Below are 19,047 nucleotides of genomic sequence, written 5' to 3' on the forward strand. Positions count from 1 at the left end.
TTTTGTTTAGTCCTCTCCCTTTAAATGCACATGAAAGTATAGGTCTTCTCTGTTTCAAAAAAAATGTTTTTGAGAAAACTCACTTTACCTAACAATCTGTAAATTACGAACGCTGTGATTTTTGTGGTACTATTTCTGTTTTATTGTTTAATTTCATTAACGCCGAGACACGTCAACAGATTTGGTAAGGGGGACAACTTTTTTAACCAAAAACTACTTTACTCCCTTTCACTCTCTACCTGATAGGCCGATTAAATAAATTAAATAAATATTTATCTCATTTTCTCGAAAACGAATCGTCCGATTTTAAAAAAATCAAACGTCAAAATAAAGGACTTCGAAAGACCTTTTAAACAACTTATTACTCGATAGCACTTGTCATTTAAAATATTTAGGGGAATGACCCTGGAGGGGCAGAGCGTGAAAGGGGATGAAGTTTTTGGTTAAAAAGTTGTCCCTCCCTGACAAATCTTTTGGCGTGCCTCGGTGTTATTTCCTTTAATCAGTGGTTTGCGATAAATCCGTAGTGGGAAGATTTCAAATGAACACCCTGTATACTGTGCGATCAAAAAAGAGTTTCTGTCGAGTCACCTTTGGAATTTTTGTTCGCATGGGAAGTCATATTTAACTTGAACTTCCAAAGGCGACTCGACGTCGATCCTTTTTTGATCGCCCGTTATAACCTCCCCCCATTTCAACAATTATAAATTCTTTATGTAAGGTCACTTTTACATAACCATTCGTTTATTGGGAGGGCTGTAATTTTTGTGGTACTTCATATATTTATGTTTCTTTGTTTGATTTTATTTACATTTGAAGGCATTAAGGTGTACTCCGAAAGAGACTTCCTGAAGTGCTCACGGGAACGAGGAAAAAACGGGAATGGGGTATACGGGAAAAACGACGATTTCCCAAAGGCGGTAGGTATGAATAACAATTAAACAATTTACTTTTACGTAACGATTCGCCGATTAATTGTAAGGGTTCAGGGTTGTAATTTTGTTGGTACTGCAAATATTTATGTTTCCTTGTTTGATTTTGTTTACAGGAACCACAAGCCACCCGTTTAGCGCACATAAAAGGTATACTCTCTCGTTATTGCAAAACTTACAAGTTTTTCTGTAAACATTCACTTTTACATAACATCAATTGTTTTTGCTTCCTTGTTTGACTTTGGAGTCTAATTGTAATTTGTAAATCGAGTTGGCCGTTAGGTAGGTTTACATTTCGTATTCTGTAAGAAGGGAACCATTAAATCCATAGTTTTTAGAGGGGGCCTGGTTTGGACCAGCTTGGATATAATCGAAATTGTCAAATTATGTAACAAATTGATCGCCCTTTGTAAATGATAAACGCGGGAGTATCAATTACGAAAATTAATACATTACCTGTGCGCTAGGGGGCATTCACATTGGAAAAAGTTGTAAAGTTCGCAGCTGCCGCGCACGCGCACCAAGTTTGTTAAGCGCTCGCGGTGCATTCGCGCTGTGCACGTCGTCATGGTAGTGTAATTTATTGCCTTCTTTCGCGCGTGAAATGTTACGTCGACGAATCGAAACGGCCGCAAAAAATTATTAAACTTGCTCAGCTCAAGCGTATTTGATAGCCGTCGCGTCCGTTAAAATAATGTGCCAAGTGCGGTAATGGCATGAAGAGATCGGTAACGGTGATCGCGTACCTTCTACCTACCTATGCCACAGGTGTTTAATGCTGTTTGAAACTTGCCGACGACGACAAAGTCGTTATGGTTACCGGCGGCGGTTTTAAAATGCACGTTTTAGTAACGGCGAGAGTGAAATTTCTTGTTTTAACTACGACGAGGTGTTTTTAGTTAGTTATTAGTGCCAATTTTGACTAATTCTAGTTATGTGCGAAGCGGCGGAGGAACACAGAAGTTTTATTATGGAAGAGAAGGAAAGGCGCAAGGGATTTTTTATCGAGAAGAAAATTGTGGCTTCTCAGTCGTTGCTGTATGGTTTGCTGTTGATCTTCGGAATTTTAACTTCGTCTTTAGCAGGTAAGCGTTTCAAAAATGCCGGCTGTGTATTTATCGCATTTCTATTTGTTTTAACGTGTGAGATAACGTTAACTAGTTTAATAGCGTAGTGTCGTTTTGTTATCGCTTATCGCACTCGTAAAGTGATCTAGTTGTGTGTACCTTATCTGCTCTGTTTGAGCTTCTTTATCTCTATACCTATTCGGAGAATGGAATCAAATTTATAGAATGAAATGAGTACCTATCTATATTTAGAGCAGCTACCTGAGAAATGGGGTTGAAGGGTTTGTTTTTACGAAGTGCGTGAAAAAATCGCGTAAAGCTCTTCATTCATTTGTTTCCGGTTTATTTCTTAGGGTCGTAGCTTGCCTTGAAATAAGGCTTCTATTTTGTTTTAAAATTTTAATTTAAATAATCGAAGGCTCGAAAACTGCCCCAAAATCATTTTAGATAATAAACACGTGTGACATCCGGAACCACTTACAATTTGAAACGAAATATCAACCTTAAGACGATAAAAGGGTAATCCTGTACAAACACCTTTTTCAAAACATTTTAGGATGTGACATTCTTGGGCTTTTATCGAGGCTTTTATAAACCGAATTTTTGAAATCTTACGGCCAGTTGCACAAAAAAAAGAATCCAGGATTATTGTTTAATCCGGTATTAAGACATTTGATTGACTTTATATTGCAGTAGGCAGCCAATCAAATGCCAAAATTCTTGTTTAAACTCAGATTTGGCAAATAATGTAGGATTTGATTATAATTCGCTTTCCTGCAACCGGTCGTTAGGGACTTTCAAAGAAATTCTTTCAAAAAATGGAAAGGCTGGTTTTTCTTGCTCCTGCAGTTAAACTTGTCTGATCCATAAAGTTGGCAAAAGTGTGACGTCGTCACCGGTATGCGTATAACTAAAGCGATCCCGCTTGAAAAAATTGGCAACCAACGAACGATGATTAAAAAATAACGCGGACACATCAATTTATTATTTCTCACAAAAAACCTAGTGTGGACATTAAGCCCTGTGTAGCCAAGTATTAAATATAAGTATTTCATAAATACATTTAAATCCAATAAATACGTTAAATCCCATTAGTTAATTACGTATAAATTCCCTTAAATACATTTAAATCTCGTTAAATACAATGAAATTCCATTAAATGCACTTAAATTCCGCTAAATAGCAAAAATGTTTATTGCTCGGTTTATTACAAAAGTACTTGCTGAATAATCTGTCGTTTTCAAAATAAGTATCTCGATAAGTATATTTTGTATATATTGAACTAAAGATAAGCACGAGGATAAGCATATTAAATTCTCTCTGTAAAAATATCACACTAGAGATGACATTAAAAAAATACAAGTGATCCAAGGAATTTCAAAGATTTAAAAAAAAATGTTCATATGATTTAAACCGGCCATACACGGTCCAACGCCGTTGTACAACAATGTCGGATGGAATTGTCGTACGAAAATCGTGAAAATTGAATACAACCATACACGCTCCAACAACGTCGTACGATAGAGTTGGATGTGATTTTTTTTTAAAAGATCGTTCACACTGTACTCAACAGATTAACACAATATGATAATAATAAAGGTTTTTAATTTCGCTGTGTACACGGATTCTGTCGGACCGACTTGATTGTAAGCGCGCATACACGATCCAATTTCGTCCAACTGCGTCGCATACAACTCGATTGTACTGCAGCAGTCAGACAAGTTTGATATTCATTCTCATCCAACCAACTTAGTCGGATGTGCCCATACACAATCAAAAATCGTACAACTTAGTCGAATTCGACAAGATCGTACGACGGCGTTGGGCCGTGTATGGCCGGCTTTAGACATATTTAATTTTTTGAAAAGTCTTTCGCATTTTTGAACCAATACTGAATTTTATTTTTAGAATAAAAGATATAGGATATTGCACTAAAAAAATGAGGTTAGGTCCAATAACTTTTTTACCTGACCCCGTATACTTTTTTGAAAATGGGAGATTATTCAACAATCAGTGTCCTACCCCTCGCCATATCTGTATCGGAAATACCTCGGGAAATACATACCGGGCGATGCACGGTAAGTAGGAACCGAGGTAGGAACATAGGGATATAACATGGGAAATTAGTTTTATGCTCGGTTTTATGCAATATCCTGCCCTCCTGTACATTTAAAGTTGTTCAGAATTAAAAGGTGCATCGTGCATACAAAACTGTTTTTACCTCGGTTTTTACATGTTTTATTAAGCTTTTGGTATACCGGCAAATTTAAAAATAAATTTCAACATATCTTTAGTAGCAATTCATAAAACAACAAAAGTCATGGCTATTGCTATTAATAACAGAAATGTTGAAATTTTTAAATTTGCCGGTATACCAAAAGCTTAATAAAACATGTAAAAACAGTTTTGTATGCACCTTTTAATTATGAACAACTTTAAACTGTACATTTTTTCTGTAAAATGTACAGGAGGGCAGGATATTGCATAAAACCTCGCATAAAACTAATTTCCCATGTTAAATCCCTATGTTCCTACTTACCGTGCACCACCCGGTATATCAGAAACTTGTACACATATTGAAGATGTTTCAAAATGTGTAGGAAATTTTGGAAATATTTCAAAAATGTGCCAAAAAATCTTGGAAATGTGTAAGAATCTAGGATTAATTCAAGTTGTAAATGTGTTTTAGAATGCTTAGAAAATTTGAGAAAATGCTTCAGTTTTCAGAAATGCAATAGTAGGGTGGAAATGTTTAACAGGTTTCAAAAATTTTCAAAACGTGTTCCAAATCTGGACTGCTCTATTATGACCTAGAGACAAAAATATGTACAATGCACTAGGAATAAGAAGAAAATGCAGGAAGGTTTGAAAATGTTTCTAGAATCTTTAAAATTTTTTGGAAATACTTAGAAAGTGTTTCAAAAATGCTGGGAAATTTGTGTGAAATTATAGAAATTTAGAAACGTATAAAAACGATATTGTGGAAAAGTTAAAAAAAATTAAAAGAAATGTGTCTAACTTTTGGAACTGTGCAGGAGATTTTAGAAATTATCTAAAATATGTAACAATTTTGAAAACGTTTTGGAAACTTTTCAAAAAACGTGTAGAAAATGTTTGCAAATCGGTTTGCAAGGTGCAAAATGATATTTTGGAAATATGTACATCGAGATGTACATATTTAAAAAAATTTAAAAATATTTCAAAAGTGATGAAAATATGAGGGAAATGTTTTAGAAAAAAAATACTTTTACGATTTTTAAAAATTTTGTAAATGTGACAATGGAGGACATTTTGCGAACGTTTAACTATTATGATTTTAAAACCGCAACAACAAATGCTTTTGTGTTAAGTTATTGTGCTTTTTTATTTCGTTATCTACGCACTCGCCGAAGGTAAGTGTTGTCTTCACAATATTAGTTTCCCTCGAGTTTTCACCACCTCCCTGAAACTCAAGGGCTTTTGTACAAAATATAATAGTGCTCGCTGAACCCAAAGTGGCGATCGAGAACTAATCAGTCACTCTCAATAATAGCATTGACCAATTTCGAAGGGGCGTAGAAATTAAAGTCAAAACTTTTTAATTTGTTCTCAAAATATTCTAAAAAAAACACTTTATTTTTATATATGGTCCGTAAAAAAAGTACATACTGTATTGTGTAGCATTTTTATTACGAATTTGATATATGGCACACAAAAAAAACTGTAAAGTGTTGGTTTCAACAAGATGGTGCGCCTGCGTGCGAGAATACCTATCGGACAAATTTCCTGGAAAATGGAAAATAGGTCCGATAGGTATTCTCAAACGATTAGGGCGTTGTCTACGGGTGCGCCATCTTGTTAAAACCAACCGTTTCCAACTTTTGTTTGTTTAATTCTTGTACACAGTTACCGTCGCTATGTTTCCCAAATAATTTTGATCGCCAGGGGCGTACGGTATTCCAGTAGCGTATCAAACTTGCGATTTTTTTTAAATGGAACACTCCAGGTATAACTTTTCTAGTACTTCCTAAATCTACAATATAATATGGGGTGTTTCATTTAAAAAATGCAAATTTGATACGTCACTGGGATACAGCACGACCCTGGTAATCAAAAATATTTTAGAAACATTACGACAGTAATTGCGTACAACATGACCTATGTTGTTATTTTAAAAAATTCAAGATGGCGGTCCCACTCAAAAAGCCAAATTTTTAACCTCACAATATGTGAAATAATTTCAAATGGAAGTGTTCTAATTTTTATGCTCGTTTTTATGTCTATATCTCAAACGGTTCGAGCGTGAGAGCTTTGCTTCCATCTTTAATAGCGACCCTGTATAAGCCCAGCAATAATTTAAGATAATGCTTAAATAACGGATATAGTCGAATGTTCCGGGACTTTTACTCTTTAACCCGTGTATATATGTAGAACTTAAGAACAAAATTAGTATTGTACTCACATCTGACCGAGATTAAACCTTATGCGTTCCAGATGTAACCTCGGCATCGATCACGTCGTTGCCCAAAGCCGATCAAAATCGTTATTTATGCATCAATTTTGTTGGGAAAATGACCAAACTCGATTGCTCGATCGATATCCAAGAAGTGATCCATGTGTCTTTTTGGCTAAAAAAATGTCTCAAAATCGTTATGTACCGATTTTCTTGGGAAAAGACCTCGTACCCCGGCGCCTATGTACTTAAGTAGGTTGCGCTGGTAATATTCACATTCATATGTTCTTTGTAACAAGAATGAAGAAACACATTTTTTTAAATGTTTGCGCAGTTTTTGGGCTGTCACGTTTTGGCTCGTTAATTTACGTAGCTGCAAAACAATAGCGACGTTTCTTATATGCTTATGAATGTATGTACAATTTTCAAAGCCATCGGACGTTTGTAAATAAACTTATCGGGCACACAGACAGATAGAACGCAATACCAAATTACTCGCCAAATTATAAACGATCTCGAGGATCGTTAATAATTTAAAAAGCGAACGTGTCAATGTTAAATTCAGTTAAATAATAAAACTTAATTGGCGCAATCGGTAGGTGTATTATGTGTTGTAAAATTCCTCCGTTAGATGTCACCGATTAATCCCTTTTTAATTCCCCTCTTGTTTTGTGCTTCTCCTTGTTCCTATAAAAATGTGACTGTGAAGACTTCGGATCTTAATGCCTGCACCTCTTACCGACCAGAAACCAGAACCATATTCCAAGCCAGATTAGAAACCTGTTTTGTTGTATTCACAGAGAGCTTTCCGTTTTATTTTTTGTAGGTAGACTGTTTGTAGACTTGAACCCAAGTATCATCTCCGTGCTTGCCGCTCGATTCAACTGACTTTGAGGAGGAGTCGCTTGAACCGGGCGGAAGTTTACTTTAAGGGCTGTCGTCAGATAAATCCTTGCCGACCTTATTTGGGAACCATCGAGGCAATATTCTTTTCCTTTTAAGTGAACTACTGTCTGGGTTATATGCACTTGTGCCGGGTCCAGTAAAAACTTGAAATTAAAGTTGAGGAGAAATCTTCCTGTAATTCTTATACCTGCATCCGTTAGTATGTATTGAATAAATATTAGCCGCCCGCAACATCGCGTTCTAGAAATAAAATACGAGGGAAAATTCGTTTATTTTGATGCCATTCAGGTTGACTGGAGGCAGAAAGTTACAAAGTTAAGTTATATATACTTACTTTTCGAGTACTTTCTAAATCTGCAATCCAATATGGTGTTTCATTAAAAAAATGCAAGTTGGATACGCCACTGGAGTACAGCACGCCCATGGCCAAAAATAGTTTTGAAACATGGCGACGGTAATTGTGTACAATTTTGCTTTTTTCAATATCTTTTATGGTAAAGGAATTATGATCCGAGGGATCTTAGATGCTACACCCTGTATACACAAATTTTTTTGTATAGACTTTTGCACTCTCATTTTACTGTAATGCAGTATGCACGAGTTGAACTTTGATAATCAGTATGCACAATTTTTGCAATCATTTAATATACAGGGCAAGTTAAAAAAAACTCGAGAAAAAACTCGGAACGCATATATTGGCTACACGACCAGTATGAATTACTGTCAACAGTTTCTTTTTTTTTTGTTCTTGTTTCTTTATCTTTCCTTTACTTTCGAGTGTATCGAGTTTTTTTTTTGTTTTTTTTTTCGTTTGTCAAGGTCAATGGTAGAACGCTTGATGCAGACCTTTCTGCAATTAGGCGAATTGATCTTTTTGGCTGAGATTGTTTACTTACACATTATATATACGTCTTTTTTTTTGTATTCTACATATATTCAGTCAATAAAGTACAATTATTATTATTATTATTATTATCTCCATTTTTGATGAAACAATTTTTTTAACAATTGCTTATGTAACAAATATTGGTGCATTTAATAATCGTAATGTGTTCTGTTTTCGACTTCGGGTTTAACTTTTTGTTATTAAATGCAACACCCTGTGTATTTTATTGTTATCGGACGCAGAATAACAAACTAGATAATAAGTTTTATTTATGTTCGGTTTTTGTTTTATTCGAAAAGTGATTCCATTTGAAATTATTTCACATATTTTGAGATAAGTAAAAAACATTTTTTGCACACGGTTTTTGAGTGCGACGGCCATCTTGAATTTTCGTGAGAACTAAATCTTAAATTTTGTGAAATTATGGACATTTGACAGATTTTTTTCTCCATTATTTCCTAAATTAACACATTTATGATTCAAGGTAGTAAGAAAGAGAAAAAAGTTGGCTTCCTACTGACGTCTCACATGACCTATGTTGCTATTTAAAAAAAATGCAAGATGGCGGTCGCACTCAAAAACCATGTGTCATTTTTATCCTCAAAATATGTGAAATGAGATGTGAAATAATTTCAAACGGTTCGAGCGTGAGAGCTTTGATAATCGAATGTTCGACGACTTTATACTTACCCTGTATATACATGTACAACCCAAGAACAAAATTAGTATTGTACTTACATCTGACCGTCTGTCCGTCGTTTCGCGCCATAGCTGAGTCCCTAGACCTCGTATCGATTTCGTGTTTTCCATATATTAAACCTTAGGCGTTCCAGATGTGCAACTATCAAAAATTAACTTCGGCATCCATCACATTGTTGCCCAAAGTCTGTCAAAATCGTTATTTATGCATCAAGTTTATTGGGAAAATGACTAAACCCTATTCCTGATGCCCAAGAAGTGATCCATATACATTTTTACCCAAAATATGTCAAATTCGTTATTTATGCATCAATTTTCTTGGGAAAAAACCAAACTCGATTGCTCGACCGTTACCCAAAAAGTGATCCATGTGTATTTTTGGCAAAAAAAATGTCAAAATCGTACCTCGTATCGCGGCGCCTATGATAGTGGGTTGCGCTGGAAATATCCATGTACTTAGTTTTGGTTTTACTTGTTTCATATGTATTCAATTCCTATTTTGAATATCTTTGCAATACTTACAAATATTGGGACATTCAACTGGGAAAATATTAACTAAATAATTAAATATTTATACTACGTTATAAAATATCCTTGAACATATTTGTAAATGTACAAAATAAAAACATTAGCAATACATATATAACAATATAATATTAGAATGGTCCATCATCACGCAGTTTAGTTTTTTAAGACATGGAGCACCAGTCAAAATTAGTGACACGTTCACAAACTCAGAAATAACACTACTATTGTCATCAGGTTTATTTTTAATCGAGAGTCTCGGTTGATGTATGTTCACGTTTAAAACTAATCCAGAATCCTTCTTGGAAATCATCATCCCTTCTTTCAAGACACTGGTTTGGTTTTGTCTTTGGAATTGTACAAACGGCACCGGACTGTGTAAATTTCAACTGTGGAACATGTATATTAAAGGTGTCACTCAATTGTATTAATTTATCCAGGCAGGCACATTGCAAAGGGTTACCGGTTATGAGAAGGTACAAGAATTTGGATCCTATTACGTTCAGCATTTCATCAGATATGTACGTTATGTTATTGTGGTTAGTAGAAACACTAATTGATTTTGAAGGGGCGTAGAAATTAAAGTCAAAATTTTTTAATTTGTTCTCAGTCAAACTCAAATATTTCAAATTTTTTAACCCTTTCAAGGCGTCTTTGTCGACAAACTGTATTTGGTTTTTATCCAACCATAGACGCGTAAGAGATGGAAGCTTGATAAAGGCACCTCGTTGAATGTTGCGCAATCGATTTTGTCCCAAATTTAAAAACTGAAGATCTGGCGTTTTATAAAACCAAGATTGGTCAAAACTTGCCAATGTATTTCCCCTAAGGGACGCTTTAGCTAACTCTGGAAGATTATTAAAAGCACGTGGCGATATATCTTGGATCTTATTATGGTCCAGGTATATTTCCGTTAACGATGGCAAATCTTTGAATGCATTTTCACTAATCCAAGAGAGGTCGTTGCCCTCGAAATTTATTAGATGCAGTTGGGGAAGATCCAAGAACGCCCCTTCCCTTATAATCGCGATGCTGGTATTGACAAAGTCGATAAAAAATCTGCTTGAAATTTTTTGAACCGCACCGTAATTTAAATTTTGAATATTTTGATGTTTTACTTTTATATTGGAAATTTCACCTTTATAAAGAATTTTGTCAGGTGAAATACAACCATTTATTTCTTGACTTTCACCGTTTACCTCCATCATGTTGTAGTCGAAACTAGGCACTTGACATTGCACCGAAAGCTTTATCAAGAACAGTATTACCCACGTTTTGAACATAGCGAAACATTTGGAAATCTAGCACTGTGTATCTTTCTGACGATGCACTACTTTATTGTGGATTTTATCAGATTGGGGAAATTTAAAGGTTATCCAATAACAGAAAATTGTTTTTTGTAGACTTTTGTACTCTCATTTTACTATCAGGCACGAGTTGAACTTTTTGCCACTGTAGTTTATCATATAAGCAAATATATACGATCTATTAATTTTAAATAAATTACAAAGCGAACGTGTTAATTTTAAATCCAATTAAATAATTGGCGCAATCGGTAGGTAGAATTAAAACATGTCTGTTCTTGACCGTTGGTTTCCACCATTTATCTTATACCCACAAAAACGAAGCTACTCAACGTGGAAGTGGGCAGAATTGAAGTTCGAAGCCGTTCCTGATCAAGACAATTTACGTACTGAACACCTGAATGCCGAAGAATAACTTTAGCTCCACCAAGACAATGGCCATTTGACATTCACTAATCAAACAAATCACTAAATTAAAACAACAGACGAACTACCGGTTTCTACGAAGTCTTACAGGTACTCGTACATACATAAACAAGAAGTAAACAGGCAACATGTTACAGGACGGAATCATTCGACAATCAAATCATTAAATATGGATAATGTAACGTAAGATGATCGCTATCCGTTACCTAATATTCCAGATATATTAGATAAACATGGACGTTGCCTGTTAAACGTCGGGCACCTTGTTTGTAAAGAAATACGACGGGTCGCAGAATCCGCAACGAAAAGGTGACGACCACAAAATGACAAAAACGATTAGTTGTTTTAAATGTAAAAAGTCAGGACACAAAACAAACGTGTGTCCGAAACACAAGAAAGAGAGCGGGATGGTGGTGGTCTGGTGGATGTCGTCTGTATTAACGTGGACAGTGGTGCGACCAATGAACCGCAGTATTGCGATGACGCGGCATGCTTAAACTCGCAAGTGACGCAACTGTCACGGAAACAAGTGGTGACAAGAAAGACATGAAGAATTTAGGTCTCATTCGAGGTCTCATTCCATCGAAGTCCGATCCATGTTTCTTCTACATCGGTAAAGGTTGTACCCAGGCCAGCCCCGAAAGACTGCGCAACTCAAGATTTAAATTCAAAACTTTCCCTCCCAAACTAACTGAATCCTGTGGCACATGAGACAAAGCTACCTAACCTGAATAACAAAATAATAGGACTACTTACTACGTTGTGTTTTTAAGAGCCGCTGCAAGCTATGTGATGCTTGTCAGAGTGAGGATCAAGTAAGGAATACAAATACATGCTTTAAAAACGGAGATTTAATCCAAATAATTCACATTGCAAGATTAAATTTAGAAAATGGTAGTTGACCGAGTACAGAGCAATAGGCTGGGGAAAAAAAGAACTGACCGAGAAAAAAACCAGCCAACAAATTAATATTAAACTGTATAGCAAAATTAGTTGTCTGTAATGGCATGAATGCATATTATGATGGTTGTCAAGTAATTTAATATAATGTTGAATCATCATAGACTCCACTGGAATTCCATAAAGAATTAATATTTGACACATAATATAAAAAAAACAATCATTAAAACATTACAATAAATTCGCATATTAAGTTTGGATATTGGATGGCCAGTCCAAATCTCACACCGAGTAGTCTGGTTATGGCATTGTAGGAAAACGCTAGGAGTTGGCCTCTCAGAAGAGCATAGGAAGGATACAAAAAACAAAAGGGCACAATGAGAACACGCCGCACGCTTTTAGCACATCCTTGCGCGAGGGGGTAATACATGAGCAAAATGTTGTACGAAAGACTACCAGTTGCGAAAGACTCCACAGACTGCCATACGACTACCAGTGACTACAAGAGACTACCCCATGAATACCAGAGACTACCAATGAATGCCAGAGACTACCACATGAATACCAGTGATTACTCAAGACTACCACACAGGTGGCAGCGAGATAAGGAGTTGTACCTGGACTGGCGGCCGGTGTTGGGTAAGATCCTTTAATTCTAGATCTAGATACACCTCCAGATACATTAAAAATCATGATGAGTTTCATGTTTTTTTTATGTATGACGCGTCCTGTGTACTGTTGTATGCCAAAGGAAAAGAATTAAATTGAATTGAATGATCTAGATCCAGATCAAAGATCCGCACCTAGATCAAGTTCGTCCTAGAATGATCTAGATCCTTTATAGATCCTTCATATGTAAATCTGATTTACATCGGTGGATTTGATTCATTATTCGGAAAATGCTTAGGTACTTATCTATCTCTCATTCTGTGTAACCCCTTCAGGTTTTACTTTTATCTATGCAAAATTCGCAAAACAGCAAGAAAAATGGTGCGTCAACTTTTGTGAAAAAGTCCTTTTTTGAAAATTATAATTACCACCTACATCTGAATTACTACTTAAGGCAAAGTGGTGTGCTTACCTACATAACAATAAAGTGTTTTTCGGATAATTCGGGTACACCGGCGACGGCATGCCCATGAATCAGTTGTACAGGGTGAGTCGAGGAGTGAGTCAACGATTGCGCGGAGTAACTTAATGCTTTGAAGATAAGATTTTTCGATAGAGTGCTTTTGTATTATGATCTGGTTGAATATTCTCCACATTTTAAAAATATTTGGAATTATACAGGGTGCGCCCACAAAGTAGGGCGCCCAAATGGTACATTTTTTTAAATAGAACCCCCTGTATTAGAATGCATTTTTGAATTCTACGTTTAATTGTACGTCTTTTTTATTACATGGTTCATATTCGAACATACATTCCTTTTAAGAGAATGTCAAAAACTCAATCTATTTACCTTTCTTACCAATTATACAATAAATTGCCATATAATTGGCGCACACTTAATGAATTCAGTCTCAAAAGTAAAATCAAAAGTTACTTGCTAAACAATCCTTGCTACCACTGTGAAGAATTCTTAAATAGTACCATATGTGATAAAGTGTGATAAATCTGTTTAATGTATTCTATGTAGTTTGTCATATCATAATGTTCATGTTTTTTACTTTACACAACTGTTATATTTGTACCTCGATTTGTACCTATATACTTTATATATTTTTGACAATTTATTGTGAGTACATGTTGTATAATAAGCAAATATATTATTATTAAAAGCTAGTAGTTTTAAAGATAATTCCATTTTTTTAAGAAAAATTGGGCATTTGCAAGCGTCAGGTTATTGTCAAAATTATTACTTAAATTTTGATTCCAGGTTTTATATCTTTTATCCTGGGTTAAGTAAAAGTCAAATAAATACATCTACTATAAAACATTAAAAAAATTATATTTATTAATTCATTTTTCTAATAATTTATTTAAGTCTATAAAAACTAGAGAATAAATTTGATAGTAAAAACATAAACAAATATGTTAGTTTTTCTACTTTTTATATTTTAATCTGAAATAAGTTCTAATTTACTTTTACATAATAACGAGCTGAATATGAAAAAAAAATGAAACTAATATCACTGACTGGATGACATTAGAAGTTAAAATAAATTTGCTTTGTAGTCAAATGTTTTTACTTATTCTCCAGTTTTTGGACTCAAAATAAATTGTTTGAAAAATAAATTAATCGATATGATTTTCGTTTTGGACGAGATAGATTAAAATTGCCTTTTTTTGCATGACCTCACTATTATGTAAATTACATATAACTTATTTAAGATCAGAATATAAAACCCAGGAAAACCATGATATTTCGAAAACTATCAGAGATATGTATAGGACATTATTATCAAAAGTTGAAGGTTTTTGGAGGAGCTAAATGCTGACAGAAAAATATACAGGGTGTTCCATTTAAAAAGTGAGGTTTTTTAATATGAAGCTTTGCAACTTTGGACCTACCAAAAAAAACACCCTGTAAGCTATATTTTTAATGTTTCATAGTAGATGTATTTATTTGACTTTTACTTAACCCAGGATAAGATATAAAACCTGGAATCAAAATTTAAGTAATATATGACAATATACTGACGCTTGCAAATGCCCAATTTTTCTTAAAAATCGAATTATCTTTAAAACTACTAGCTTTTCGGATATTAACCATATAATAAAAAAGACGTACAATTACACGTAGAATTCAAAAATGCATTCAAATACAGGGGGTTCTATTTTAAAAAATGTACCATTTGGGCGCCCTACTTTGTGGGCGCACCCTGTATAATTCCAAATATTTTTAAAATGTGGAGAATATTCAACCATATCATAATACAAATGCACTCTATCGAAAAATCTTATCTTCAAGGCATTAAGTTATTCCGCGCAATCGTTGACTCACCCTGTACTGTAAACAATTACCGATACTACCCCCTAAGCTAAACTACCCATTGTGCTAATGAGTATTGACTTTCTGCTTAAAGCTGTCTACTCTTAAAAGGATGGTAAATCCCAAAAACTTGAATGGAACACATTTATTCTTAATATAGAAAGGCGAGATAGAAAGGATTTACTCCGCCAATGTTAAAAACATTTATAACATAAATAAATTAAAATTGATCTTTGGATCTACTAGTGGAAGATCTATTATCTCGTCTACTATAATATAATCTAGATCTAGATACAAGATCATCTTCTAAAAAGGGTCTAGATCCAGATCTAAGATATATGTGATTATCATGGAAACGTTGGCCTCGACCTTGGCATGTTTTTAAACATACAACACAAATACATTATTACTGATTGAATCGCTACCACCTTTAAAACTGAATCGTCACCTTCAATCACCAGCACTGCAATAATCAATCCAATTAATTTAAAAAGTATGCGATTTGATAGACAAAATCACAAAAACCATAGTTTATGCCGGAAATACCTACCTACATACAAGCAAAATGGAAAATAATAAAAAAAGTTAGTAAATGCTGATAGGAATACCAAAGACTACCACCAGAAAACCAGCGATTACCACTGACTACCATGGGAATACCAGAGACTACCACTGATTACCTTCGGAATACCAGTGTCTACCACAGGAATACCAGAAACTACCACGGGAATACCAGAGACTACCCCCTCGTCCTTGCGCAAGTGAGGCCGGGCTTAGCCAGTGCCAGTGGCGGATTTAAATTTTTTGCGCCCCTAGGCACACCGAATGATATACGCCCTTCGAAAAATAATCTTTAAATTTCAATAAATTTTAAGATGCTAATAAAAATCACATTATAACTTGAAATTTTTAAAACTAATATGAATAGAAATACAGTATACCTAATTACAATTTCACACACGGCAAAACTTGCATTGTCGATTATCGTTCTTATAGTTACAGTTTGTTTGAACTATCTACCAATTCCAATTTATTTCATAATTTTAATTAAAATTTTTTTCATTTGTAACTTGTTAGGGGACTTATTTTAAAACTTAAAATATCTAAAATACGAGCTAAAATACATATAGTGCAAAAAAATTCCGCCCCCTAATACTGCCGCCCCTAGGCAAGTGTCTAGTGTGCTTATATGCTACGTCAATTCGAGATTAATTGTCGATATCAAATATAGCACAGTACATCACCCGGTTCAAATAAATAGTAGGAGCATAACGTTAAGTATCACATTACAACAAAACAGTCGTGGCAAAACATTAGTATAAAGTAATTAATTCTCAATGCCAAGTGTAATATGTAACAAACCTAACGTACGTCACTCGCCCCCAGACGAAGCACCCTGTAAATAAACAATAACAAATTCATGTAAAAGAAAGGAAGTGTGCTGTAAGAAATTCAGTTATAAATTAAACATGTAGTATCGGTGTTTCCAAATACAGCATCTTCCACGAATCGCTATAATATTTATTACATCGTTTAATTCTGCATACTCGTATTGAATATCATCCCTAAGAGAACATACTGTATCACATATAAATAAAAAACGTAAATCGGTCAGTAATTCATATTGCGGGTTGGCAGGTAAAACCAGCACTAGGAACAAAGGGATACTGTAAATTGAAAACCAACATGTTTACGTAGAAAACATAATCGAATCTTGCATTTAATTCAAAGTATGATCAGTAGACCCATACAAGGGCATTTGTATTTAGAATGAGTTATAAATGACAATACCCCTGCTGTACGGGAATGGCGTTAATTGCCCAAATAATCTAACACGATCATATAATTACTAGATGGATGCATTAGGCGTAAAGATAAATCGAATACGTCACTATTCGAAACGTAAAAATTACTTCTGCCTTCAACAAAACCACAAATACCTCTGTCTAAATTTCACCTTTAAGCAAATCGTAGACGAAAATTGTTAATACCGACGCGCGGTCATCGGTCGATATGTATCATTAACTGCCCTTGTCTCGCCTTATGATGTTATTGTAAATTATGGGCCATTTGAATGTAGGGCAGAGAAGACAAAAACGCGTGTTCCACGGAAACGAAACAAGGCGCAATCTTGAATTCTTCCGTTGCGCAAGGGCCGGGAGCTTTATATGAGGGTGTCAAAAAACCATATTCTTGAGAAGATTCCTTGCCAAACTAGGATTTAGCAATTCATACGATTTGATTGTGTTCGGTGATAATCGTGGTTCTTTGGCTTTAGCAGGGAATCGAACCTATCACTCCAGATTGACATACGCTATCACTTTGTGCGAGATGTGCTTAAGCGAAGGGAGCTAGTCCATCTCTCTACGGAAACGGCAACGTATTTTTTCGCGAAGTATTCAAGAGGCCTTTGAAAGCGTTCAACGTTACTACTCCAATCTCTTTCTAGCATCAGCCAAATCAGCAATAACGTACGTTGAACGCTAACTTCAAATGCATATTCTATGGTGCGGGACACACTGTATAAAAAAATGCGGATACGATTATTTTTTGGAATGTTTCAGTCTGTCTATTAGTCTATTAACCAACAGTACATTCATTGAGCAACTTTATAAATTATTATAATTTATTTTCAAGACAAGTAACTATTAGAAATAACTTTTTAATATTCAGAATTCAACCCTTTTGCTTAACACTATTGCGCAATGGACAACAAATGAGAATTCCACCAGAAGTAGAATACAATGTTATTGTGATCAAACTTCTGATCGGAATTATTTAACAACGTGTATGCGTTCACGTACAAAACTAACCCAAAATCCCTCTTCGAAATCATCATCACCTCTTTCAAGACACTGGCTTGGTTTTCTCTTTGGAACTGTACAAACTGCGCCGGACTGTTCAAATTCCCACTGTGGAACACTTATATTAAAGGTGTCACTCCATTTTATTATTTTCTCCAAGCATGCGCACTGCAAAGGATTATCGACTATGATCAGTTCCGATAATTGGGGTCGTATTACGTCCAGCACTTCATCAGATATGTACGTTATGTTATTATTGTTAATAGAAACAAACGTCAATTTCGAAGGGGCGTAGAAATTAAACTCAAAACTTTTTAATTTGTTATCAGACAAATCCAAACGTTTCAAATTTCTTAATCCCATAAAGGCGTTTTTGTCGACGATCTCTATTTGATTTAGATCCAAATACAGTCTCTGAATTGAGGGCAGGTTGATAAAGGCAGCTCGTGGAATCTTCCGCAAGCGATTCTCGCCCAAATTTAAGGACTGAAGCACTGGCGTTTTATAAAACCAAGATTGGTCGCAATTTTCCAATTTATTTCTCTCAAGAGACACTGTGGTTAAGTTCGGAAGATTATTAAAGGCACGCGGCGACACATCTGTGATCTTATTATGTTCCAGGTGCACTTCAGTTAACAAAGGCAAATTCCGAAATGCACTTTCACTGATCCAGAAGAGTTCGTTTTCCATGAAATATATTCGAATAAGTTGGGGAAGATCCAAAAAGGCCCCCTCTCTTATAATCTCGACGCTGGTATTGTGAAAGTCGATCTCAAATTTGCTCGAAATTCCCTGCACTGCACCGTGATTTAAATCTTGAATAGCTTGATTTTCTGCACTTATTCGGAAAATTGATGTAAATCCAATGGTGTCAGGCGAAATACAACCGCTTATCGTTGTTGGGGTATCACCATTTGCCACTATTATATTGTTTTTGAAACTGGGAACTTCACACTGTATCGACATTTTTACCAACAACAGTAACAAGCAAGTTTTGAGCATCACGAACCTGTTGGAGTAGCAACTACGCTTCTTTCTGACGATACGCTACTTTATTATAGATTTCACTTAAGTGGGGAAATTGAAAGGTTAAAGGGTGTCGTCCAATACATATCTCGTGAATTAACTAATTATATACCTAAGTAAATGGTACTTTCTAAGTAAATAGTTTAATTGTATTTGTTTTGTACTCTAATTTGGCTGTCATGTACGAATTTACCTGAAAACTGTACCC

At 35.0% G+C, this 19,047-nt stretch overlaps 2 protein-coding genes across 2 annotated transcripts; both read right to left on the minus strand.

Annotated features, from left to right (window-relative positions):
• Positions 1-9,506: 9,506 nt before the first annotated feature.
• LOC116176935 (insulin-like growth factor-binding protein complex acid labile subunit) lies at positions 9,507-10,769 on the minus strand. The gene has a single exon (XM_031495777.1). It carries the CDS (start codon positions 10,728-10,730, stop codon positions 9,693-9,695), a length of 1,038 nt encoding a protein of 345 aa, XP_031351637.1. The 5' UTR covers positions 10,731-10,769; the 3' UTR covers positions 9,507-9,692.
• Positions 10,770-17,692: 6,923 nt separating this feature from the next.
• Positions 17,693-18,823, minus strand: LOC116176739 (connectin-like). Its single transcript, XM_031495498.1, has one exon. It carries the CDS (start codon positions 18,813-18,815, stop codon positions 17,784-17,786), a length of 1,032 nt encoding a protein of 343 aa, XP_031351358.1. The 5' UTR covers positions 18,816-18,823; the 3' UTR covers positions 17,693-17,783.
• Between the last annotated feature and the right edge of the window lie 224 nt (positions 18,824-19,047).

The sequence above is a fragment of the Photinus pyralis genome, unplaced genomic scaffold (assembly GCF_008802855.1).
Source record: "Photinus pyralis isolate 1611_PpyrPB1 unplaced genomic scaffold, Ppyr1.3 Ppyr1.4_LG7, whole genome shotgun sequence".
Lineage (NCBI taxonomy): Eukaryota > Metazoa > Arthropoda > Insecta > Coleoptera > Lampyridae > Photinus > Photinus pyralis.